Source organism: Somniosus microcephalus, chromosome 2 (genome assembly GCF_052327205.1).
Source record: "Somniosus microcephalus isolate GS21.2 chromosome 2, FLI_Smic_1.0, whole genome shotgun sequence".
NCBI lineage: Eukaryota > Metazoa > Chordata > Chondrichthyes > Squaliformes > Somniosidae > Somniosus > Somniosus microcephalus.
The window spans coordinates 236,389,124-236,416,987 of record NC_140988.1 but is presented as its reverse complement, the minus strand read 5'-3'; the positions used below and the strand labels follow the sequence as shown (position 1 = coordinate 236,416,987).

Below are 27,864 nucleotides of genomic sequence, written 5' to 3'. Positions count from 1 at the left end.
CACCTCCATTAACTTAGTTATTAATTGTCTGATCTGTTTCTGTGGTGGTTTAGTAGATCTATGTGTATTCAAGATATTACAGCATACTTGGTCTTTAGTTTCATGTTGTTCATTTCCCTTCCATCTGGGGAGGGGTCTTCTTCTATCAATCCATATTCATGTGCAGTTTTGATCAGGATCTCAATAACCAAGGGAGAGAATCTAAACCTGAAATAAATGAATCTAAGTACTGGTGTTCAATAATGTACGTTTGTAATAAACTGTCATATTTGGCAGCCAGTAAAGCTATAATAGAAATATAGTTGATTTTCAGAAGCAGATTAAAGACTTATCTATTTTTCTGCCAACAAGCAGTTATTGACATGAGCTGTACAGTTCACTTTGAACATCTGCCATGATTCTTATCTACACAAAGACAAACACACACAGTTACAAATATACAACACACACATATTCAGAGCAAGCATACAGTCCCCTCTATTCATACTTGAACTGGTCCCAATTAAGTAATCAATGTCAAAATTCACAAATGTGATCTTCTTCCCCAGGTAGTGGTGATTAAGCTCCTGCAAACATCGGACAAAGGTATACTTGGAGGCTGTGCTGGAAGTTTCCCAACCGTAAACTTTATCAAAATGCATATCAAAGTGTGCATTATCCTAAAAATTAAATTCAAAAGACAAATTAGCTATTTTTTTCATTAATTAATGATTATTAAACTTTCGAAGAAAGGCATGCAACAGACCTTGTTAACTAAAACAACATGGTTCAAGAAAATTTCCTAGGTGCAAATGCATCATTTCTCTTTGTTCCTTTTCTCCATGGAAGGTTTCTGTCTTATCCAAGTTCATACAGAGAAGTGTGAGGTGATGCATTTTGGCAGAAGGAACAGGGAGAGGCAATATACACTTAATGGCACAGTTTTAAAGAGAGTGCAGGGACAGAGGGACCTGGGAGTTAATGTGCATAGGTCCCTGAAGGTGGCAGGACATATTGAGAGAGTGGTTAACAAAGCATATGGGATCTTGGGCTTCATAAATAGAGGTATTGAGTACAAAAGCAGAGAAGTTATGCTGAACCTTTATAAAACACTGATTAGGAAACAACTGGGGTATTGCATCCAGTTCTGGTCACCACATTTTAGGAAGGATGTGAAGGCCCTTGAGAGGGAGAAGGGGATATTTACCTGAATGGTTCCGGGATGGGGGATACTAGCTACAAGGATCTTGCAAATAAGGTGGATGAACTGAAGTTGTTGTTGAACACATGGGAGTACGATATTGTTGCCATCACGGAGACATGGTTGAGGGAGGGTCAGGACTGGCAGCTCAATATTCCGGGGTATAGAATCTTCAGGCGAGACAGAGGGGGGTGTAAAAGGGGAGGGGGTGTTGCAATATTAATTAAGGAGTCAATTACTGCTGTAAGGAGGGATGATATATTAGCGGGTTCCTCAAATGAGGCCATATGGGTAGAACTTAAAAACAAAAAGGGGGCAAGCACTTTGCTGGGAGTGTACTATAGGCCCCCAAACAGTCAGGGGGAGATAGAGGAACAGATATGTAGGCAAATCTCAGAGAAGTGTGAAAATAATAGGGTAATAATAGTGGGGGATTTCAACTTCCCCAATATAAATTGGGATAGTCAGAGTGTGAAAGGCTTAGAGGGTGCAGAATTCTTAAAGTGCATCCAGGAGAGCTTTTTGAGCCAACATGTAGAAAGTCCTACAAGAGAGGGGGCGGTACTGGACCTAATTCTGGGGAATGTAGCCGGGCAAGTGGTGGAAGTGGAGCATTTTGGCGACAGTGACCATAATTCGGTGAAATTTAAGGTGGTCATGGAAAAAGACAAAGACGGCCCGGAAATAAGGGTTCTAAATTGGGGGAAGGCCGATTTTAATATGATAAGGCAGGATCTGGCCAAAGTGGACTGGGAGCAGCTACTTATAGGAAAATCCACATCAAAACAGTGGGAGACTTTCAGAAGGGAAATAGAGAGAGTACAGCGCCAACATGTTCCTGTAAAGGTCAAGGGTGGGACCAACAAGCAAAGGGAACCTTGGATGACAAGGGAGATACAAAAATGCATTAGAAATAAAAGGGGGGCTTTTGGCAGTTACAAAAGACTAAAGACGGAAGAAGCCCTAGAGGAGTATAAAAAGTGCAGGGGCATACTTAAAAAAGAAATTAGGAGGGCGAGGAGGGGCCATGAAATAACACTGGCGAGCAAAATAAAAGAAAATCCTAAGATGTTTTATAAGTATATTAAGGGCAAGAGGATAACCAGGGAAAGGGTAGGGCCCATTAGGGACCAAAGTGGCAATCTGTGTGTAGAGCCAGATGATGTAGGCGGGGTTTTAAATGAATTTTTTGCATCTGTGTTCACTATGGAGAAAGACGATGCAGACATAGAAATCGGGCAAGGGGACTGTGACATACTTGAACATATTAGCATCGAGAGGGAGGAGGTGCTAGCGGTTTTAGCAGGCCAAAAAGTGGATAAATCCCCAGGCCCGGACGAGATGTATCCCAGGCTGCTGTGGGAGGCAAAGGAGGAGATTGCAGGGGCTCTGACACAAATTTTCAGAACCTCTCTGGCCACAGGGGATGTACCAGAGGACTGGAGAACAGCTAATGTAGTACCATTATACAAGAAGGGTAGCAGGGATAAACCAGGGAATTACAGGCCAGTGAGCCTAACATCTGTGGTAGGGAAATTATTGGAAAAAATTCTGAGGGACAAAATTAGTCTCCACTTGGAGAGGCAAGGATGAATCGGGGATAGTCAGCATGGCTTTGTCAAGGGTAAATCATGTCTGACAAATCTGATTGAATTTTTCGAGGGGGCGACTAGGGAGGTGGATGAGGGAAATGCTGTGGATGTGGTTTACATGGACTTCAGTAAAGCTTTTGACAAAGTCCCGCATAGGAGACTGGTCAAGAAGGTAAGAGCCCATGGGATCCAGGGTGCCTTGGCGCGTTGGATCCTAAACTGGCTGAGTGGCAGGAGGCAGAGGGTGATGGTCGAAGGTTGCTTTTGTGACTGGAAGCCTGTGTCCAGTGGGGTACCTCAGGGATCGGTGCTGGGTCCCTTGTTGTTTGTGATCTACATAAATGATTTGGATGAGAATGTAAAAGGTATGATCAGTAAGTTCGCAGATGACACGAAAATTGGTGGGGTGGTAAATTGCAAGGAGGAAAGCCTCAGGCTACAGGACGATATAGACGGGTTGGTCAGTTGGGCGCAAAAGTGGCAAATGGAATTTAACCCTAAAAAGTGCGAGGTGATGCATTTTGGACGGACAAATAAGGCAAGGGAATACACAATGAGTGGTAGGACCCTAGGAAGTACAGAGGGTCAGAGGGACCTTGGTGTACATGTACATAGATCTCTGAAGGCAGCGGAACAGGTAGATAAGGTGGTTAAAAAGGCATATGGGATACTTGCCTTCATTAGCCGAGGCATAGAATATAAGAGCAGGGAGGTTATGATGGAGCTGTACAAAACGCTGGCGAGGCCACAGCTGGAGTACTGTGTGCAGTTCTGGTCGCCTCACTATAGGAAGGATGTGATTGCTTTGGAGAGGGTGCAGAGAAGATTCACCAGGATGTTACCTGGGATGGAGCGCCTCAGCTATGAAGAAAGACTAAACAGGCTGGGGTTGTTTTCCTTGGAGCAAAGAAGGCTGAGGGGGGACCTGATTGAGGTGTACAAAATGATGAGGGGCATAGATAGGGTAGACAAAGAGGAACTTTTCCCCTTAGTAGGGGGGTCAATAACAAGGGGGCATAGATTCAAGGTAAGGGGCAGGAGATTTAGAGGGGATTTGAGGAGGAACTTTTTCACCCAGAGGGTGGTTGGAATGTGGAACTCACTGCCTGAAAGGGTGGTAGAGGCAGGAACCCTCACAACATTCAAGAAGCATTTGGATGAGCACTTGAAATGCCATTGCATACAGGGCTATGGACCAAATGCTGGAAAATGGGATTAGACTGGACAGGGATAGATGGGCGGCGCAGACATGATGGGCCGAAGGGCCTCTTTCTGTGCTGTAAAACTCTAAGGCCTAGAAATTCAGTGCCCTTAGCGCCGATTTTGCGGCGCTAGAGGGCCTAGCGCTGCAATTGGCGCCGGCGCCTAAATTGCCTGGGGCCCTTCCGCCGCGGTAGACCGGTAGCGCTGCGCCGGCACCGATGACGTCATCGGTGTGCGCAGCGTCCCGGTTGCCGTGGTGACGGGCCCCAGCACCGAAATTGACTTGCGGCCGCCTCGCCCGTGGCAGCCGCAAGCAACGTTCTGGCAGAGGTGCCTTGCACAAGTTTGCGCCGGTGCATTAAAGGCCCCGCGGCGGCCGGCCGCTTTCCCGCCGCCCGCCTGGCCGCAGCTCCCTCCCCGGACTTCCCCCCCGCCCCCCCCCGGAACAGAAGCAAGCCCGGCACTTGTCCGAGGTGCCGGGCTCATTTTTAATAAGATTATCGCGGGCCGCGGCCGGGTGCAGGCAGCTCCTCCTTAAGGGAAGGAGGAGGCCTGCACTTCCCGAACCTGCCGCACCGCAGCGGGTGCAGCAGCGCCGGAATCGCGCCGAAATTCAGCGCATAGCGCCAGTTTTCAGGCGCTAACAGCTTTCAGCAGCGCCGGCAGCCGTTTGGGCGCAGAACCAGTGAATTTTGGGCCCGACCAGCGCGACTTAGCTCCGGCACTAACTTCCGGCGCTAAAGCCCTGGCAGCGCCAAAACTCAATTTCTAGGCCTATGACTCTAGGGCCTAGAAATTCAGTGCCCTTAGCACCGATTTTGCGGCGCTAGAGGGCCTAGCGCTGCAATTGGCGCCGGTTCCTAAATTGCCTGGCGCCCTTCCGCGGCGGTAGACCGGTAGCGCTGCGCCGGCACCGATGACGTCATCGGTGTGCGCAGCGTCCCGGTTGCCGTGGTAACCCGGCCCCAAGCCGAAATTCAGTTGCGGCCGCCTCGCCAGTGGCAGCCGCAACTAAGACTCCGGCAAACGAGTGTTGCCGGAGTCTGCGCCGGCGCTTTAAGGAGGCGCGGCGGCCGGCCGCTTTCCCGCCGGCCGCCTGCCCGCAGCTCCCTCCCCGGACTTCTCCCCCCCCCCCCCCCGGAACAGATGCAAGCCCGGCACTTGTCCGAGGTGCCGGGCTCATTTTTGAAGAGATTTGCGCGGGCCGCGGCCGGGTGCAGGCAGCTCCTCCTTAACGGAAGGAGGAGGCCTGCACTTCCCGAGCCTGCCGCACCGCAGCGGGCGCCGCAGCGCCGGAATAGCGCTGCAATGCGGCGCGTTGCGCCAGTTTTCAGGCGCTAAAACCCTTTAGTAGCGCCGGCAGCCGTTTGGGCGCGGCGCTACTGAATTTTTGGCGCGCGCAAAGGGACTTAGCGCCGGCGCTAACTTCCGGCGCTAAAGCCCTGGCGCAGCGCAAACTCAATTTCTAGGCCTATGACTCTATGACAGGTTGGAGAAGCTGGATTTGTTTTCGTTAGAGCAAAGGAGGTTGAGGGATGATTTGATAGAGGTGTACAAGATTATGACAGGTTTGGATAGGCTAGACGGGGAATGGCTGTTCCCATTAGTTGATAGTACAAGGACTAGGGGACACAGATTTAAGGTTTTGGGCAAGAGATACAGGGGGGTGTGAGGAAAAACTTTTTTACACAGTGAGTGGTGATGACCTGGGATTCGCTGCCGACAGAAGTGGTGGAAGCGGAGACACTTAGGCCTAGAAATTCAGTTGGCTGCGCCAGCCGTTAGCGCCTTAGGAGGAGTAGATCTCGAGCGCTAGGCGCTTAGCGCCTGGGCGCAGCGCGATCTGCGCCTCGCCCCAACTTCAGTAGACATTTAGCGCCGGCGCAAAGTCATTGCGCGCGCTCATCTGCGTGCGCAGATCATGACGTCATTTCGTCGTGCAACGCCCTTTGTGCGCCCGGAACCGGAACTTCACTCGCGCCGCCCCATTGTGCGCCTGGCGGCCCGAACGACTGTGAAGTGGAACGGTACACAGCCGAGGCGGGCCGCGGGGAGCGCAAATTAAAGGGCACTCCTGCAGTAGAAAAGGCAGCCGTTTTGCAACACTGAGGAGGAGGAGGAGGAGGAGGAGGAGACCACATAACAAACTGATGGAGAGAAGCCCTCCGCAAAAACACAGAAATACACTAGTCTCGGCCTGTCAAAAAAACAAATCCACCCTCCCCCTTTAAGAGCTCACCGGAGCCAGAGTGTCTGCCGGCAATCAGCAGCTCGCCGCACCTGCCCTGCGCCCAACTTCCGGTGTTAGCGCCCCGGGCTGCCGGCTTAGCGCCTAATGATAGTCGTGCATCGCCTGTTTTAGCGCAGCAGCAACCTCTTAGGGCGATGCAACTGAATATCGGCGAAGGGGGCTCGACTTTGCGCCGGGCGCAAACTTTAGCGGCCGCCCGACTTTACCGCCCCAAAAGTGGCTATACTGAATTTCTAGGCCTTAATGTTTTCAAGGGGAGACTGGATAGGCACTTAAGGGAAATAAACTTGCAGGGCTACGGGAATAGAGCGGGGGAATGGGACTGACTGGATTGCTCTACAGAGAGCCGGCACGGATTCAATGGGCCGAATGTCCTCCTTCTGTGCCGTTATGACTCCCCTATGACTCTATGACCTTAAGAAAAACTAACAGCACAATCATATTCTGATACCAACATACTGTACTTTGTTACATAGAAACATAGAAAAATAGAAGCATAAGTAGGCCATTCGGCCCTTCGAGCCTGCTCCGCCATTCAATATGATCATGGCTGATCCTTTATCTCAATACCAATTTCCTGCTCTCTCCCCATACACCTTGATGCCTTTTGTGTTTAGAAATCTATCTCCTTCTTAAATATATTCAGTGACTTGGTCTCCACAGTCTTCTGTGGTAGAGAATTCCACAAGTTCACCACCCTCTGAGTGAAGAAATTTCTCCTCATCCCAGTCCTAAATGTCCTACCCCGTATCCTGAGATTGTGATCCCTCGTTCTAGACTGCACCCCCCCCCCCCCGCCGCAGCCAGGGGAAACAGCTTGTTCAGCTCATTAGAAATGTTGGAGCTGAATTTCCTCCGAAATTCTGCCAGTGTCCTGCCGGAGTTACGGCCTTATAAGTGTAATGATCAATAACATGTCATTCTATAGTGGACACTAGGTGGAGCCGTAGAGCTGTATATAGCTGTATGTATAAGACTACACTACCCAGCTGTATATATATTAAGACTACATTACCCATGAGGCACTAGGCTACCCACAAGGCAGCAGTCAAGATGGAAGCCTCTACAGATACTGTACCTAGTCCACATGTGCTCAATAAAAGTGTCTAGCAAAAGCTAGCTGTGTTCATAATAAGAATGTCTATTTATTAATGAACGTAAGAATAAGCAGCAGAATCTCTGTCTGCCTCTTACAAGAGAAATGACAGCGAGGGGGCAGGGCGAGGGGTGGGGTCTCCTTACATTGGGTGTTCCCACTCCTTAGGGTCTGTAAGGATCTGGCGTATCAGTGAATGACGGGATACCCAGTGAGTGAAGCGTATCAGCCTCCACATAGGCTGATGTGGGCTCCACTGTTAGGGTCCAGGCTAGACAGCATCTTTTAAAGAAAAACTTTTACAGATCAGCCCCTTCCTCAGGGGCTGGGGTCGAGGAGTTGGGGGGGTGGTGGGGGGTGGGCGGGTGGGTGGGGGTGAGTGGGCAGCCTGGGCAGCCTTATCCCAAATGGTGTGCAGACATCAGAGTTTCCAGCTATGATGGGCAGATGAGTGCTGGAGATATGCAAGCTGTGGTGCTTGTCCAATAGTAATGAGGTGCACTCCCACTGACCCTGCAAACTCTGGCAGGTCAGCACTGGACGGCACCAGTGGGCACAATCCAGTCATAACAGCGAGGATTGCAACCCATGGACTTGTGGCCCTCCTGGCCCACAAGCAAACATTATTAAATATAAAAATAATACTTACCTGGGACACTTCTGGCCCCGATCCTGCCTGCTGGCAGGTTTCACCAATGACTCTGGTACTGGTTGTTACAGCGGCGTTTCCAGTTAAAACTGCACCAAGGTCCCAATGATGTAATTGGTCCCCTAATTTGCATATTAATACGGCCCCTGCCTGTGGCGGGTGGCTTCAACGCTCCCAAAAACGCACAAGTGCAAATGGCAGCAGGCGCGAATGCATCAGGAATGCAGCGAATAGCCCCGGATTGCCATTTTATCCCCCCACCTGCACCATTCCTTTCGGATGGGCAGGGTTAAAATCAGGACTTGCATGTGAGAGCATTGGCCCTCACTTTTGCTCAAAACATTGGCCTGGAATTTGCAGTCGGGATGACGGCAAGCTGGTGTATGCAGAAATCCCGAAGTTGCGGTCAGTCATTTACTGCTCTGAAACAGGCTGCGTTGTGTCGCCGCCACCCCCAACCCCCTCACAGAGCCGGCAATCTGGGTAATCAGCCAAATCATTGAAACTGATGAAAACGTCAGCTCTTCCGCTGTAAGTACGCTGTTAAATTCCCCACTAAAAGTTAGACCCAAAGGGATTAGGTGTAACTGGGGTTTTGACAGCGTATTGACTGCTAAACAAATGTTAAGGGCCTGGAAAACTAACTGAAATTTGTCCATTTTAATAAAAATTAAAAATTTTCAGAGACTTTAAAAAAAAATAACTTTTTTTAAAAGTTTGTTCATCTTTATTTCAGGTTCGCCTTTTCCCCATGTGAGAGCCCCAATCGTTGTTTTGCTCTCTAACATTTTAAAAAAGTTCGATTTTTAAGAGCTTACTTCCGTGTTCGCTGTCTGTGAGAATTGTGCCTTTTGATTTGCTGCTTAGACAGCCTGTTGATGTCACAGCAGCTCGCACAAGGGGATTCCCCACTTAACTTTTTTAAATTTGTTCATGGGATGTGGGCATCGCTGGCAAGGCCAGCATTTATTGCCAATCACTAATTGCCCTTGAGAAGGTGGTGGTGAGCCGCCTTCTTGAACTGCTGCAGTCCGTGTGGTGAAGGTACTCCCACAGTGCTATTAGGGAGGGAGTTGCAGGATTTTGACCCAGCGACGATGATGGAACGGTGATATACTTCCAAGTCAGGATGGTGTGTGACTTGGAGGGGAACTTGGAGATGATGGTGTTCCCATGCACCTGCTGCCCTTGTCCTTCTAGGTGGTAGAGGTTGCGGGTTTGGGAGGCACTGTCGAAGAAGCCTTGGCGAGTTGCTGCAGTGCATCTTGTAGATGGTACACACTGCAGCCACAGTGCGCCAGTGGTGGAGGGAGTGAATGTTTAAGGTGGTGGATGGAATGCCAATCAAGTGGGTTGCTTTGCCCTGGATGGTGTCGAGCTTCTTGAATGTTGTTGGAGTTGCACTCATCCAGGCAAGTGGAGAGTATTCCATCACACTCCTTATTTGTGCCTTGTAGATGGTGGAAAGGCTTTTGGGAGTCGGGAGGTAAGACACTCGCAAGAGAATATACAGCCTCTGACCTGCTCTTGTAGCCACAGTATTTATATGGTTGGTCCAGTGAAGTTTCTGGTCAATGGTGACCCCCAGCATGTTGATGGTGGGGGATTTGGCAATGCTTATGCCATTAATGTCAAGGGGCAGTGGTTAGACTCTCTCTTGTTGGAGATAATCATTGCCTGGCACTTGAGTGGCACGAATGTTACTTGCCACTTATCAGCTCAAGCCTGAATGTTGTTAAGGTCTTGCTGCATGAGGGCATGGACTGCTTCATTATCTGAGGAGTTGCAAATGGAACTGAACACTGTGCAATCTTCAGCGAACATCCCCAGTTCTGACCTTATGATGGAGGGAAGGTCATTGATAAAGCTGAAGATGGTTGGGCCTAGGAAATCCTGTAGTGATGTCCTGGGGCTGAGATGATTGTCTCCAACAACCACAACCATCTTCCTTTGTGCTCGGTATGACTCCAGCCAGTGGAGAGTTTCCCCCCTGATTTCCATTGATTTCAATTTTACTAGGGCCTGCTTTTTGTGGACAGGACATACCTGGGCAGTTTTCCACATTGTTGGATAGATGCCAGTGTTGTAGCTGTACTGGAACAGCTTGGCTAGAGGCGCAGCTCGTTCTGGAGCACAAATCTTCAGCACGTAAGCCGGAATGTTGTCGGGGTCCATAGCCTTTGCTGTATCCAGTGTGCTCAGCTGTTTCTTGATTCGGGTGGAGTGAATCAAATTGGCTGAAGACTGGCTTCTGTGATGGTGGGGTCCTCAGGAGGAAGCCTGATCATCCACTTGGCACTTCTGGCTGAAGATGGTTGCAAACTCTTCAGCCTTGTCTTTTGCACTCGCGTGCTGAGCTCCGCCATCATTGAGGGTGGGGATATTCTTGGAGCCTCCTCCTCCCGTTAGTTGTTTAATTGTTCACCACCATTCACAACTGGATGTGGCAGGGCTGCAGAGCTTTGATCTGATCCGTTGAGTGTGGGATCACTTAGCTCTATCTACAGCATGCTGCTTCTGCTTTTTAGCAGTCCTGCGTTGCAGCTTCCCCAGGTTGGCACCTCATTTTTAGGTATGCCTGGTGCTGCTCCTGGCATGGTCTTCTACACTCCTCATTGAATCCGTTGATTTGAATTGAAGGTCGGAAAACCCGAAGTTCTCGATACAGGGATCATGAGATCCTTGTGCAAAGCATACTTCGGTGTCAGTAATGAATGCCTTTGTTTCACCGCTGACTGCAAATTCCAGGCCAATGTATTTTATATCTCTAATCATGAAGAAAACAGAAGGAATTTTAAGGCAAATCTTTGCTGGGAATGTCCATGGGGTAGTCCTGCTTGTCCGCCATAAAGCTGTTCTTCCGATGTTTCTGTGGCTCTTCCATTGAAGTTACGATGGACGAAAGGGAGAACCCCCGAAGAAATTCACCCTCTTAATGTTTAAATCAGTGTCTAGAATTGTACTAAAAGAAGTCCTAACCAGATGTATCTGCTTTAGTTTATGTGAAAGAGATTAAGTAAATGTAGATTTTCATATTATAATAATATCTATGATTTTAGGAGCCGTTCATAGAATTCCTTCTGAAACTGGTGCAATGTGGGTGGATTGGCTGTGCTGTTGTCCAAAGCTGGTGTCGGGAGACCCCATTTGACTGCTGCTGGTGAGCTGTGGGCACCATGCAACTTGCTGATGTGGGAACTGAGTAATCAGCCGGCCAGCAGGTTGGGCTTGGGAGGGGGCAGTTGCTAATCTTGGGACAGGGCTTGTATGGGCCGGCAGCTCCTCCCTAAGTTACAGTATAATTGGCAGAACTATCAGCTATCTCATTCACATTCTTTGGAACTTTCTCTCTAAACTTCTCTGCCTCAATTCATCTTTTCTTACCTTTAAAATCCCCCTTAAAACTTATCTTTCTGATTAATTTTTGGTCACGTCACCCAACTCTTCCAATTCTGTTTGACTGTTTCATCTCTGCAAAGCTTTGGGATATCTTCTAAATTAAAGGTGCTGTAAAAATGAAAATTGCTGTTGTTGTACCTATTATAATTCATAACCCCTGTTCCTCCTGCCCCTGCTCTACTGTGATATACCTGACAATGACTACCACACACGTGGTCTTAGGTAGGAAGAACCTCTCCAATTGAATGACCCCCCAACCCAAGGAAAAAGGTTGGGTTTGAGTGGAGTCAGAGCGGGGCAGGCAATTGTCTCATTCCACTATTACTCCTCCCCAAAGAGAAGAATCCCATCCTGGTGTTAAGCCTTGCACGATGGAAGCACGGATCGGAGAATCACTGCAAAATTGTGAGTGCCAAGAATTGCGTGCTGTGCCCGATTGTTGCATCTTGCAAAATTTACTATTAGCTGTTCGTCAACGTGGAGGGAAATGGAAGATTAGAAGAAGAGTTGTATCAGGCCCAGCTCATATAGGTCACATAGCAACAATGGCAGAGACCTGAAAGCAGGACAGTTACAGTAACTCTCAGTGATCATTGTTACATTTTGGTACAGTATTAGGTGCAATATTTTCTAATTTAGGAATGAGTTTTCAATTTTTCCCCACTTGCAAAGGCTAAAGCTTGATAAATGTAAAGTATCAGAAATAGCAAATGCACTTGAGATATAGGGTCAGTCAGTGAATATTATCTGATGCAATGAGAAATAGAAAACACAACATTACTCAAGTCCATTTGGCTAGCTACTTACTTGGTCTGCTTCTTTTCCATCCACAAGCTTAAGATCTTCAAGGTACCATGTATTGATTTTTTCAAATTGTTCACTTTGACTCGAAGTTACGTTTTTCACAAATGTGATTTGCACCTCTTTGCAATTTGTTACTAGAATGAGAAGATGGTGCATATAGAAATTTTTTAATGGAACAGACATGGTAAAAAGAAATGCCATATTATTAAACTTACTGTACAAAATATAAAACCATGAAATAAATACATATAACCAAAAATTTATTTTCTGGCAAGGTTTTGCTCTCAGTTTACCAAAAAGAAGAAAGAAAAGCTTGGATCAATGTAAACATTGTTTTTAACTATCTGTGGGCAAAAAACTTAAAATCATGGGTGTTTCAAAACAAAAAAAGAATAAAATCTGTTTGCTCTAACATTTTCCATAAGATAGTAGGAACATCAAACTCGGGAGCTGGCAGCGGAGATTATGGAAACAGAAGTGTTGTTAATAGGAAGCAGTATGGAATAACAATTTAGATATTTCTTAATGATCTGTCTATGTATCAAAATGTGACTGAATCAAAAGTTCTGTGGTGATTAATTAGGCTTGCAATCACAACAATAAGGGAACAGCTATAATCATGGTGGATTTTAACTTTCATATTGACTGGACAAATCAAATTGGGCAGAGCAGCCTTGAGGAAGAGTTCATAGAGTGCATTAGGGACGGGTTCCTTGAGCAGTATGTTACTGAACCAACCAGGGGGCAGGCAATCTTAGATCTGGTCCTGTGTAATGAGACAGGATTAATAAAAAATGTCCTAGTAAAGGATCCCCTTGGAATGAGTGACCATAACATGGTTGAATTCCAAATTCAGTTGGAGGGTGAGAGAGTTGGATCTCAAACCAGTGTACTAAGCTTAAATAAAGGAGACTATGAAGGTATGAGAGCAGAGTTGACTAAAGTGGACTGGGAAAATAGATTAAAGTGTAAGACGGTACATGAGCAGTGGTGTACATTCAAGGAGATATTTCACAACTTTCAAGAAAAATATATTCCACTGAGGAAAAAGGGGCACAAAAGAAAAGACAGCCATCCGTGGCTAAGTAAAGTAATAAAGGATAGTATCCGACTAAAAACAAGGGCATATAAAGTAGCCAAATCTAGTGGGAGGATAGAAGATTGGGAAGCATTTAAAAGCCAGCAAAGAATAACTAAAAGATTAATTAAGAAAGGGAAGATAGATTATGAAAGTAAACTAGCAAAAAATATAAAAACAGATAGCAAGAGTTTCTACAGTTATATAAAAAGAAAAAGGATGGCTAAAGTGAATGTTGGTCCCTTAGAGGACGAGGTCAGCAAATTAGTGGTGGGGAACATGGAGATGGCAAAAACGCTGAACAAATATTTTGTATCAGTCTTTACAGTAGAGCACACTAATAATATCCCAACACTGGACAAACAGGGGGCTATAGGGGGGGAGGAGCTAAACACGATTAAAATCACTAAGGAGGTGGTACTCGGTAAGATAATGGGACTAAAGGCAGATAAATCCCCTGGACCTGATGGCTTACATCCTAGGGTCTTGAGAGAAGCAGCGGTAGGGATTGTGGATGCATTAGTGGTAATTTTCCAGAACTCCCTAGATTTAGGAAAGGTCCCAGCGGATTGGAAAACTGCTAATGTAACGCCCTTATTTAAAAAGGGAAGTAGACAAAAGGCTGGAAACTATAGACCAGTTAGCCTAACATCTGTGGTTGGTAAAATGTTGGAGTCCATTATTAAGGAAGCAGTAACAGGACATTTGGATAAGCATAATTTAATCGGACAGAGTCAGCATAGTTTTATGAAGGGGAAGTCATGTTTGAAAAATTTGCTCGAATTCTTTGAGGACGTAACAAACAGGGTGGATAAAGGGGAACCAGTGGATGTGGTGTATTTGGACTTCCAAAAGGCATTTGACAAGGTGCCACACAAAAGATTACTGCACAAGATAAAAAATCATGGGATTGGGGGTAATATACTGGCATGGGTGGAAGATTGGCTATCTAACAGAAAACAGAGAGTTGGGATAAATGGTTCATTCTCGGGTTGGCATCAGTGACTAGTGGTGTTCTGCAGGGGTCAGTGCTGGGACCCCAACTCTTTACAATCTATATTAACGATTTGGAGGAGGGGACCAAGTGCAACATATCCAAGTTTGCCGACGATACAATGATGGGAGGGAAAGCAGTGAGTGAGGACATAAAAAACCTGCAAAAGGACATAGACAGGCTAAGTGAGTGGGCAGAAATTTGGCAGATGGAATATAATGTTGGAAAGTGTGAGGTTATGCACTTTGGCAGAAAAAATCAAAGAGCAAGTTATTATCTAAATGAAGAGAAACCGCAAAGTGCTACAGTACAAAGGGATCTGGGGGTCCTGGTGCATGAAACACAGAAGGTTAGTATGCAGGTACAGCAGGTGATCAGGAAGGCCAATGGAATTTTGGCTTTTATTGCAAGGGAGGTGGAGTATAAAAGCAGGGAAGTCTTGCTGCAGTTATACAGGGTACTGGTGAGGCCACACCTGGAATACTGCATATAGTTTTGGTTTCCATATTTAAGAAAAGATATACTTGCTCTCGAGGCAGTTCAGAGAAGGTTCACTCGGTTGATTTCGGAGATGAGGGGGTTGACGTATGAGGAAAGGTTGAGTAGGTTGGGCCTCTACTCATTGGAATTCAGGAGAATGAGAGGCGATCTTATCGAAACATATAAGATTGTGAGGGGGCTTGATCGGGTGGATGCGGTGAGGATGTTTCCACTGATGGGTGAGTCTAGAACTAGGGGGCAAAAGCTTAGAATAAGGGGCTGCCCTTTTGAAACTGAGATGAGGAGAAACTTCTTCACTCAGAGGGTAGTAAATCTATGGAATTTGCTACCTCAGAGAGCTGTGGAAGCTGCGACATTAAATAAATTTAAAATGGAGATAGACAGTTTCCTAGCTGATAAGGGAATTAGGGGTTATGGGGAGCGGGCAGGGAAGTGGAGGTGAGTCTAGTTTCGGATCAGCCATGATCCTATTGAATGGCCGGAGCAGGCCCGAGGGGCCGTATGGCCTACTCCTGCTCCCAATTCTTATGTTCTTATGTTCTTACAACAAAGAAGACCTATGATGAGAAGGATTGGAGATAGAAATTCTCAATATTTTAGTATGGCATTTCTTTTTAATATGGATCGTCAGAAGCGTGTTCAGGGAATCCGAAATGCTCATATTGCATTGCTAGATGATGACTCCTGCTGGAAAGTGGAGCATAGGTCAACCTCTGAATTGGGCTTGGCTTTGATGTTGTCCAATTGAAGAGCCAGCTCGTCACTATTTAAGCTCAGATATGAAGAATGGTAATTGGGCAAGGGGACTGGTTCTTATGGAACTATAGTCCAGCTTCAGTCAGTATCTTCCGAAGAAGAAAGGAAAAATCTTTGGAGAGGGAATAAACGTTTAACTTAAATTCTGAACCATGAAGTGCACATTCTATTTATAACAACAGGCTAACATTGACATACTTGTACTTTAGACTGACTAGCGTAGTCACATCATGCTTAAATTATAGTGCAAAAGGAATTGGCTCGATGAAACAGACAAGACCAATATTTACAAACTACAGAGTTCCAGACTTAGAGGAAATCCACATATTTAAAGATAAGGACAATATACAAGTAGAGTGTGTTTGAGGTGATGGGGATAGGTAGAATAAGAGACAACCCATATAAACTGAGGAAACAGAATGTGAAGTTGGATGTTGAGAAGATTTGCTTTTCCCAGAAGGTGGAACATGTTTCCCAGGAGATAGTGAAGACTGATTCTTCATCGTCCCTCATGAAGGTATTACTTGAACTTCTAGAAAAAGAAATGATCTTAGTATATGGAAGATAAGAATAAATCATGCTGGAAAATAATTAATAGATTTATGGTCCCCTGTGGCTTGCCTGATCGCCCATGTGAGATTGAAGAGGCATTTCTGACAGAAGACAACTGAATTAGGTGCAGGAAACTGAGTTTTTGTCTTTCACAGGAGGTGGAGAAAGGGAGGCCTGTAATATGGGGATTAAATTAGCGATGGGAGGGGAGGCTGGTTACTTGGGTGCAGAGATTAGCATGCTCAATTTGTCAGTCTTTCTGATTTTCCAGTATTTGATTTTGATGATCAAAAAGATCAGGAGGGACATGGCTCGGGTGCACTGACCTGTGCGTCGGACTGTCTGGTCTGTCCTCTCATTCAGCGAGCTTCCATGCCAGGAGCACTATTTTGTAGTTCACCCATATGTAGATTAGTGCTTCTCTCTTTTGTGCCAACAAAGTTTAGTCAAGTAGACTATAGCCTAGAAACTCGGGTGGGCACAGGGATCAATCCCTGCACCTGAATGGTGAGGCCTGAGGCACACCCGCTATTGGGCCTCATTATCTTCAAGACGGTGAGCTGCGGAAGCTAATAGGCAGCTGGCTTACAAAGCGGAATGGAAGATTGGGCTGCTGTGATGCCAGCAGCCCTCAGGTAAGTGGCTAAAGGGGACCAGGAAGAGGGGCGATTGGACACTGCGCTTCCTACCCGCCATATTGGAGGCTTAGGAAGCCATTTAGCGCCCGAAAAATGGGCACTGCAAGGCTGAATTTCTAGGCCACAGTTGGGGATACATTTCTGTCTTTACTGCCTGGGCATAAAGCATCACCTGGGCGGAGCACAGAAAGGAAAATCGGATGTGGAAGCTTACCTTGTCTGCAGTGGAGCTTGCCCGACTTTCCTTCCATTTGAATTAATGGAAGGAAAATTAGGTGGGCTTTGTTATTGGCACGCAATCCTTCCCTGCACAATTTTTCACTCCCTACTCCATCCAGGCAATTTTTTACATCCAGGCAATAAAAACAAAGTCGTACCCAAAATATAAACACATGAATATAAGAAATGGTCATAGAAATCAATCAATAATCACAAACCAAACAAATGGTAATGTTGAGTCTCGTACATACAAGAACAACAGTGATATACATAGATACATAGATACATAGAAGATAGGAGCAGGAGTAGGCCATTCGGCCCTTCGTGCCTGCTCCGCCATTCGATGAGATCATGGCTGATCCTTTAATTCAGTATCCCGTCCCCGCCTTCTCTCCGTAACCCTTAACCCCTTTTGCCCGTAGAAATATATCTAATTCCCTCTTAAATATATTTAATGAGCTGGCGTACACTGCCCTCTGTGGCAATGAGTTCCACAGGTTCACCACTCTCTGAGTGAAGAAATTCCCCCTCATCTCTGTCCTAAATGGTTTAGCCCTTATCCTTAAATTATGTCCTCTAGTTCTGTTCTCACCCGCCAAGGGAAACATTCCTTCTGCATCCAGTCTGTCTAGACCTGTCAGAATTTTATACACTTCTATGAGGTCCCCTCTCAATCTTCTAAACTCCAGTGTGTACATCCCTAAACTACATAGTCTCTCCTCATAGGTCATTCCCGCCATTCCTGGTATCAGCCTGGTGAATCGCCGCTGCACCCCCTCCATGGCAAGAACATCCTTCCTCAGATGAGGCGACCAAAACTGTACACAGTACTCGAGGTGTGGTCTCACCAGTGCCCTGTACAGCTGCAGCAAGGTATCCCTGTTCCTGTATTCTAACCCTTTTGCTATGAAGGCCAGCATACCGTTTGCCTTCTTGACCGCCTGTTGCACCTGCATGCTCGCCTTCAGTGACTGGTGTACAAGAACACCCAGGTCTCTCTGTACTTCCCCCTCTCCCAATCTATTGCCATTTAAATAATAATTTGCCCTCCCGTTCCTGCACCCAAGGTGGATAACTTCGCACTTGTCCACATTATAGTGCATCTGCCATTTATCCGCCCAATCGCCCAGTCTGTCCAAATCGCTCTGGAGCTTCCTGGTCTCTTCCTCTGAGCCCACCCCCCCTCCTAGTTTAGTGTCGTCTGCAAATTTGGAAATGCTGCATCCGACTCCCTGATCCAGGTCATTAATGTAAATTGTGAACAGCTGGGGGCCCAGGACAGATCCCTGTGGTACCCCACTTGTTACTGCCTGCCATTCAGAAAATGAGCCGTTTATTCCAACTCTCTGTTTTCTATCTGACAGCCAGTTCCCTATCCACGCCAAAACTTTCCCCTTTATCCCATGAGCCTCAATTTTCCATGCTAATCTTTTATGTGGGACCTTATCGAAGGCCTTTTGGAAGTCCAGGTACACCACATCTACTGGCTCTCCCCCATCTATTCTACCAGTTACTCCCTCAAAAAATTCCAATAGATTAGTCAAGCACGATTTACCCTTTGTAAATCCATGTTGACTCTGTCCTATCCTGTCCCCATTTGCTAAGTGCTCCGCTATTTCATCCTTAATGATGGACTCCAGCATTTTGCCCACAACCGATGTAAGGCTTACAGGTCTGTAATTACCTGCTTTTTCCCTACCCCCCTTTTTGAATAGTGGGGTAACGTTAGCTACCCTCCAATCCATCGGCACTGTTCCCGAGTCTAATGAATTCTGAAAAATCATCCTTAGTGCATCCGCTATCTCTAGGGCCACCTCCTTCAGTACCCTAGGATGCATGTTATCAGGCCCTGGGGATTTGTCCACCTTCAATCCCTTTAGCTTCCTTAACACCATATCCTTAGAGATATTGATTTGCGTCAGTTCCTCCTTTGCCAATGTCCCTATTTTTCCCGATATCCCAGGGAGGTTTTTTGTGTCTTCCTTCGTAAAGACTGACCCAAAGTATGCATTTAGTTGATCTGCCATTTCCTTATTTCCCATTATATATTCCCCCGTATCTGACTGCAATGGACCAACTTTGGTTTTCACCAGTCTTTTCCTTTTGATATATTTATAAAAGCTTTTGGAGTTAGTTTTTATATTTTCCGCCAGCTTGTTTTCGTAAGCTATTTTGCCCCTCTTGATCATGCCCTTTGCCCTCCTTTGCTCTATCTTAAACTGTTCCCAATCTTCCGCTCTGGCGCTTTTTTTGGCTATTTTATACGCCCTATCTTTGGATTTTATGCTGTCTCTAATTTCCCCTGTTATCCACGGTTGAGTCACCTTTTTAGATTTCCTTTTATGCCAGATTGGTATAAACAATTTTTGCAATTTTGTCATTCTATCTTTAAATGTTTGCCATTGTTTATCTACCTCCAGTCCTCCCAGGAACGTTGTCCAATCAGACCTACTCAGTTCCCGTCTCATGGCATCATAATTCCCCTTGTTTAAATTCAGGACCTTAGTCTCTGAGTCAATTTCTTCGCTCTCCATTTCGAGTGAGAAATCGATCATGTTATGATCGCTCTGACCCAAGGGTCCCCGTACAACAAGATTACTGATTAGTCCCTTCTCATTGCACAGTACCCAGTCCAATATAGCCTGTTCCCGAGTTGGTTCCTCGACATATTGATCCAGATAACCATCCCTTAAACACTCAAGGAATTCCTCCTCCTCATTATTTTTACTGATTAGGCTAGTCCAATCTATATGTAAGTTAAAGTCACCTATGATGACAGCTGTGCTCTTATTGCACGCTTCTCTAATTTCCCTCGTGATGCCCTCCCTAACCTCTATTTTACTATTTGGAGGCCTATATACCACTCCTATTAATGTTTTTCGCCCCTCGCTATTTCTTAGCTCCACCCATATAGATTCTGTATTAACTGAGTTAATATCCTTCTTTTCAATTGCATTTATCCCCTCTTTTACTAGCAATGCTACCCCTCCTCCCTTTCTTTTTTGTCGATCCTTCCTAAATACTGAATACCCCTGTATGTTAAGCTCCCAGCCCTGCTCACCCTGCAACCATGTTTCCGTAATCCCAATTAGATCATAATTATTAACCTCTATTTCCACAGCTAATTCATCTACCTTGTTCCTGATGCTTCTCGCATTAAGGTATAAAACCCTCAGGCTTTTTTTATGCTCACATTTTTTATGAATTAGTTTGGCCCTTTGTTTTTTGTTCCTCACCCTTTTACCATTTATTTCTGTCTGCCTTTCACTTTCCTCTATTTCACTACATAGATATAATTTGCTTTTCTGCTTGTGATTCTGAATTAGTAGAAATTCTGCATTTAACTAAGGCATATTAATATCAATCAGGAATGAGAACTCAAGCTGATATTTCTTCACTTGCATAGCCCAGGAAAGTGGGGCAAATGGTGATGCTCTGTTAGAAATTTCAGGTCTGCCTTAGCTATTCTCTTGGGTACTGCAGTGCAGGTTACTCCCATGAACTTGCATTCATGACTGTGCCATTACTGCCCAATATCTGATTCTACAAAGGCATAACCCATGGGTGTAACAATAGCCCCACTGTGAACTGAACTAAATATTGTGTATTTCACACACACATATGCGGTTATTCAATCTTTCATTAGATGGATTGAGAAGCACTTTAGCAAGATGAGGCCTGATGCGAATCATTAAGCTGCTTTATTTTACAAATGCCCTGTCCCTTAAGTGGGCTGAAAATCTCCAGTTCATAGAATCATAGAATGGTTACAGCACAGAAGGAGGCCATTTGGCCCGTCGAGCCCGTGCTGGCTCTCTGCAAGAGCACTTCAGCTAGTCCCACTCCCTGCCCTATCCCTGTAGCCCTTCAATTTTTTTTCCTTCAGGTACTCATCCAATTCCGTTTTGAAAGCCATGATTGAATCTGCCCTCCACCACCCTTTCAGGCAGTGCATTCCAGATCCTAACCACTTGGCGCATACATTTTTCTTTCCTCATGTCACCTTTGGTTCTTCTGCCAATCACCCTAAATCTGTGTCCTCTGGTTCTCAACCCTTCCACCAATGGGAACAGTTTCTCTCTATCTACTTTGTCCAGACCCTTTATGATTTTGAACACCTCTATCAAATCTACTCTCAACATTCTCTGCTCTAAGGAGAACAACCCCAGCTTCTCTAGTCTATCCACGTAACTGAAGTCCCTCAACCCTGGAACCATTCTTGTAAATCTTTTCTGCACCCTCTCTAAGGCCTTCACATCCTTCCTAAAATGTGGTGCCCAGAATTGAACACAATACTCCAGTTGAGGCCGAACCAGTATTTTATAAATGTTCATTGACATGAATCAGTCATTCATGAAAGAAATACTTATGAAATAATACAGAGCAGCCTACGGGTGGCGCTGTCCAGGGAGAGTATAAATACTCGGGCACGGGCCCAGCTTGAGCAGGACATTCTTAACAGGAACTAGTGAAGGACACAACTAGACCTCCATGTTGTAAAACAGTTGATTAAAGCTTTGTTTAATGCTTAGACCAAGTGCCTAGTAGTTTTTTTTACGTCATTCATCATAACTTCCTTGCTTTTGCACTCTATGGGCTGGATTTTGCCAGCCCTGGGGAGGCGGGTTTGGAGGTGGGACTGCCGGGAAAATGGCAGAATTTGGGGGCAGGTGCCCAACCTGCCGCCAACCTGCCTCCATGACATCTTGCCAGGAGGCGGGTAGCTGACCCGCGCCGGGTCCCGCCTCCACGAGGCGGGAAGGGGATTAATGCCAATTAACTGCCTGTTAACAGGTAGTTAATAGGCAGTTTTTTGGCTAATCCCTATTTTGAGCCCTGAAGTGTGGGCTTCCCGACGGCTCCAAACCTCGCCAGGGTCAACGAGGCGGGCCGTCGGTCTGCGGGTGTTGGAGGGGCCGAGATGTCCGGTGTGCAGGTGAGTAATGGGTGCATGTGTGCAGAGGTAAGTGTGTGGGGTGTGTGTAAAGTGTTTTAAAAGTTTTACTTACCTTTACTTCTTCCTACAGGCTTCCTCCCTTCAGGTCTCGGGAGTCCCTCAGCTCACCAGCACAGAAAGCAGAATGGCCGCTGAACTGTCAAAAGCTGTAGCCTTCTGCTGTCTGGTCAGGAAGGCTTTCTAATTGAGTCTTGAGTAAAGACACAACTTAGAAGACAGATTGTCAGTGTTTGACAGCTTCACAGAGCTGTCAAATGATGACATTTCATCTGTCAAAAGCTCTTGACAGATGAAACGGCATTCGCTGACATCACCTGTAACTGGCTATCCCTTAATTGGCCTGCTAAGCCCGCTGGGCGGGCTTAACAAGGTCAATCAAGGGAAAGTAGCGTGGGTTGGGAACAAGTCGATGGAGGCAGGACTAAAACCCAACAAGTGGGAGACCCGCCTTCAAAAGCTCCCCATTGATAAAATCCAGCCCTATGCCTCTATTTATGAAGCCTAGGGTCCCGTATGCTTTTTAACGGCTTTCTCAATCTGCCCTGCCACCTTCAACGACTTGTACACATATACCCCCAGGTCTCTCTGTTCATGTACCCCCTTTAGAATTGTACACTTTAGTTTATATTGCTTCTCCTTGTTCTTCCTACCAAAATGTATCTCTTTGCACTTTTCTGCGTTAAATTTCATTTGCTACATGTCCACCCATACCACCAGTCAGTCTATGTCCTCTTGAAGTCTATCACTATCCTCCTCACTGTTCACTATACTTCCAAGTTTTGTGTCATCTGCAAATTTTGAAATTATGCCTATATACACCCAAGTCCAAGTCATTAATATATAGCAAGAAAAGCAATCGTCCTAGTGCCAACCCCTGGGGAACACCATTGTATACTTTCCTCCAGTCCGAAAAACAACTGTTCACCACTATTCTCTGTTTCCTGTCACTTAGCCAATTTCGTATCCATGTTGCTGCTGTCCCTTTTATTCCATGGGCTTCAACTTTGCTGGCAAGCCTATTATGTGGCACTTTATCAAACACCTTTTGGAATTCCATGTACACCACAACAACCGCATTGCCCTCATCAACCCTCTCTGTTAACTCATCAAAAAACTCAATCAAGTTAGTTAAACATGATTTGCCTTTAACAAATCTGCGCGGGCTCTCATTAATTAATCCACACTTGTCCAAGTGACTGTTAATTTTGTTCCTGACTATCATTTCTAAAAGCTTCCCTACTACCGAGGTTAAACTGACTGGCCTGTAGTTGCTGGGTTTATCCTTACACACTTTTTTGAACAAGGGTGTAACATTTGAAATTCTCCAGCCCTCTGGCACCACCCCCGTATCTAAGGAGGATTGGAAGATCATGGTCAGTACCTCCGCAATTTTCACCTTAACTTCCCTCAGCATCCTAGGATGCATCCCATCCGGTCCTGGTGACTTATCTACTTTAAATACAACCAGCCTTTCTGGTACCTCCTCCTTATCAATTTTTATCCCATCCAGCATCTCAACTACCTCCTCTTTCGCTATGACTTTGGCAGCATCTTCTTCCTTGGTGAAGACAGATGCAAAGTACTCGTTTATTACCTGAGCCATACCCTCTGCCTCCATGCATAGGTCTCCATTTTGGTCGCTAATCAGCCCCACCCCTCCTCTTACTACCCGTTTACTATTTATGTGCCAAAAGAAGACTTTTGAATTCCCTTTTATGTTAGCTGCCAATCTATTCTCATACTCTCTTTTTAAAAAAAATGTTACTACCTCGGTTTCTCTTTTTCATACTCTGAGTAAAATGGAAAAATTAAAGACTTACATTTACATAATCATGACCTCAGGATTTCCCACAGCACTTTACAGCTAATTAAGTACTTTTTTGAAGTGTGGTCACTGTAGTAATGTAGGAAATGCAGCTGCCAATTGGCACACAGCAAGATCCCACAGCAAGCAGTTAGGAAGGCAAATGGTATGTTGGCCTTCATTGCAAGAGGATTTGAGTACAGGAGCAAGGATGTCTTATTACAGTTATACAGGGCCTTGGTGAGACCACACCTGGAGTACTGTGTGCAGTTTTGGTCTCCTTATCTAAGAAAGGATATACTTGCCATAGAGGAAGTGCAGCGAAGGTTCACCAGACTGATTCATGGGATGGCAGGATTGTCGTATGAGGAGAGATTGGGTTGACTAGGCCTGTATTCACTGGAGTTTAGAAGAATGAGAGGGGATCTCATTGAAACATAAAATTCTGACAAGGCTAGACAGACTGGAAGCAGGGATGATGTTTCCCCTGGCTGGGGAGTCTAGAACGAGGGGTCACAGTCTTAGGATTTGGGGTAGGACATTTAGGACTGAGATGAGGAGAAATTTCTTCACTCAGAGAGTGGTGAACCTGTGAAATTCTCTACCACAGAAGGCTGTGGAGGCCAAGTCACTGAATATATTTAAGAAGGAGATAGATAGATTTCTAGACACAAAAGGCATCAAGGGGTATGGGGAGAGAGCGGGAATATGGTATTGAGATAGAGGATCAGCCATGATCATTGAATGGCGGAGCAGGCTCGAAGGGCTGAATGGCCTACTCCTGCTCCTATTTTTCTATGTTTCTATGCGATAAGGACCAGATAATCTGTTTTAGTGATGTTGATTGAGGGAGAACTCCCCATTTCTTCTTCAAAACAGTGCCATAAGATCTTTTACATCCACCTGAGAGAGCAGACATGGCCTAAGTTTAACATCTCATTTGAAAAGCAGCACTTCTGACAGTGCAGCACTATATTATGTGCTCAAGTCTCTGGAGCAGGGTTTGAACCTACAACCTTCTGACTCAGAAACAAGAGTGCTACCACTGAACCATGGCTGACACCACAGGAAGTAGCAGAACAAGAATACATTTAATTAATAGTAGCATTTTTAACTTAACTTACATAGCCAGTAAGCGCAAAACGTGAAGTGCTTCTACCACTACTGCAGCTGAAATCAGCTAACTGAATACCTAGAACCCATGTTCAAGCATTTTTTAATTATGAAAGACATTTCTTCAAATGTACTTTTTGCATATTAGATGGAATAGCAAAAAATGCAGTCAGAGGCAACTAAAATAAGGCCAGATATCGCACAAAATAGATTCTGCTGGTCACTGAGAGAATTATCCTGGGATGTCAACAGTGCCCAACTAATGCTGACATGCTGCAGCTGCAGATTACAGAGAAGTGATTGAACTAATAGAAAAAATAAGTCATCGTCTCAATGAGGCAAATAATACAGACCCATTAGCTCAAGAACGTCATAAGCTAAACAATAGGAAACAGAACACAGTCAAAATAAAACCTGAAAATTCAGTGATCCAAACCGTTTGGGAGCCACTGCAGCCGCAATAATTATAAAGCAGGTGATTAATTAGGAATGGAGCGCCATATTTTAGTAGAGGGTTCTTTGTTTAAACTCCACTCAAACATTAAACTGTTTGCTTCTGCTTCACGTGAATTTCCATGAATTTGATAAAATAACCATGTCCCACTTCTTAAGACAAATTCTCTTGTGATTGAATTAAATAAGCATTTAGTCCCTCGTAGTTTGCCTAAAATGTATTTACAATTTACGGAGATAATGAAGACAATATGGTACTGTAATAAGTCCTAAAGTTACCTGAACTGCAAAGGTAATAGCTTTCATCTTCCTGTGTAGCTGTCATTACTTCAATCACAGCAAACAAACGATCGCCATTTGGATGAAATATCTCCTTCTTTAATGCTTTTCTGAGAAATGCTGCCATTTCCTTAAGCAGTCTTTCAGATGTGCAACATTTGTCAAACTTACTTCGCTCACTGTACCTGAACACAAATCAGAAGATATCATGTATGCAATCTGCATAATGGGAACTAAGTGATGTTTCTATGGATTTAAACACTATGACACACAAAACATTATTGGATTGCAGTTTCAATCAATATTCCAGCTGGATTGTTCCCCTGAGAAATGTCTAGCAAGTAATTTACAATCCATATAGATTCCATTACAGTCGTTAAAACCAAGTTGAGATATTGATTTAATGGTGTTTTCCATTAGGAAACTCGCTGTATAACACGGAAATAAAATATGTTTCAAAGTTAAAATAATTTTACAGTTCATATGATTTGTTGTTGTCATTAGATTTGCAGTAACTATCATATAAAATATTAGATTTTGCTTGCCCACTAATTTTTCTAATAAAGCAGCTTTAATACTTAGTGACAAGCTTACTATTTCTCCATTGTACAAGCCATATCACTGATTCTTCAATCAGTGGACCATGGTGACATTGCTTTCCATATCTAGCCTCTTGCTGCCATTTATGCAAATTGATGTTTTTGTTTATGTGTCTAAGTGCCATCAACCTGTGTGTGCGTGTGTATGTCACAAATCAGCATCTATTCTGTCACTGTTTTAAAACAGTGCTAATTTATCACAACATGTTGCTGGATTAGGTTATGTGCTATCTATATTCAAGTCTGAGGCCTAGAAATTGGGTATAGCCCCGCTTGGGGCGTTAGAATTGGCGCAGCGCAAATTTTATAGCCAGACGCAACTTATCGCCACCTCGCGCGATATTGGGTTGCAGCGCCCCAAAGGTGATTGAGGCGCGAGTTCAGGCATTACATGGGGCTCCTAAGGCGCTAACATGCTGGCGCAACCCAATATCGGGGCGGGCGGGCGCAGCGCAGGTGCTCTCAATTACCGAAGACCACGAGACTTCCAGGTGCCGGCCAGCTCTTAAAGGGGTGGGTCAGGCAGCTCCAGCATCCACACTCTGCGCCTTGTAGGCCTGCAAATCGGCGCAGGCCCTTCTCTGGCGCAAAAAACTTGGAGCAGATGGAGAGGGTGAGGCAGAGAGCAGAGCGCTTCACCAATGAGTCTCTGGAGGAATTGGTGGCCGCAGTGGAGCGCCGACGAGATGTCCTCTACCCCGACAATGGCAGGAGGCCTAATCATAAGGACTACCGACGAGCTTGGAGGGATGTTTCTCAGAGGGTCAACTCCAGCAGCATGGCGACCAGGAGCCCTGTGCAGTGCAGGAAGAAATTCAACGACCTCACTCGGGTCGTGAGGGTGAGTGGTGTTTATGTAAACTTATGCATCCCTCCATTAGCACCTGACTTTATGGCTACAGGGTGCGCTATGCCCCACTGGCCATCTGTCAGCAAGCACCCATGGCCCTTTCTGGTCACACACATGCACATTTGACTCAGGGCATCATGTGAGGGCTGTTCCACCATGGGGGGCATGAGATGATAACTCAGGGCATCATGTAAGGGCTGTTCCACCATGGGGGGCATGAGATGATAACTCAGGGCATCATGTAAGGGTTGTTCCACCATGGGGGGCATGAGATGATAACTCAGGGCATCATGTAAGGGCTGTTCCACCATGGGGGGCATGAGATCATAACTCAGGGCATCATGTAACATCACTTCCCGTCCTTTCCCCTGCAGGCCAAGCTGGCAAGAAACTGCAAGGACCAGCTTCGCACCGGAGGAGGTCGTCCTCAACTGCAGCCTCTGATGGATCTCGAGGAGAGAGTCCACCAGATTGTGGGAGGACGTCTGAGTGGTCCTGTCACCACTGCAGCTGCCGACCCCATTGTCCACAGCGATGGTAAGGTTCTCTACTATTACAGCTGTCTCCTTCCACTTGTTTCCCCCGCCAGCATGCTTTCTCACTGTGGACCCATGTCATAGCATTGCCGCACTCTTGCATCCCTTGCTGCCAAACTGTCCTTTTGCTAAAGCCACTCTTCAACCTCCCTGCTTTCAGATGCTGCATCACCAGCTCGGGAGCCGGCCCCTCAAGCTGCCAGTGCCAGTGCCTCCGGAGGCGACGAGCAGGAGGAAGCCGGACCATCCGTGCCAGCCTCAGGGGAGCCACCGCATCTGGAGACTGGGGATAGTAGTTCCCTGGAGGGGAGTGGGGGGGCTCTGATGAGGAGCCAGTTGCAGGAACCAGCGGCCTGCAGCA

General features: G+C 45.8%; 1 protein-coding gene across 1 annotated transcript; it reads right to left on the bottom strand.

Moving 5' to 3' along the window:
* Positions 1–376: 376 nt before the first annotated feature.
* exoc1l (exocyst complex component 1 like) lies at positions 377–25,645 on the bottom strand. Its single transcript, XM_085965721.1, has 4 exons — positions 25,519–25,645; positions 12,178–12,308; positions 488–659; positions 377–405 (listed from the first exon to the last, which is right to left on the bottom strand). The coding sequence occupies exons 1-4, from the start codon at positions 25,643–25,645 to the stop codon at positions 377–379; spliced, it is 459 nt and encodes a 152-aa protein (XP_085821847.1).
* Between the last annotated feature and the right edge of the window lie 2,219 nt (positions 25,646–27,864).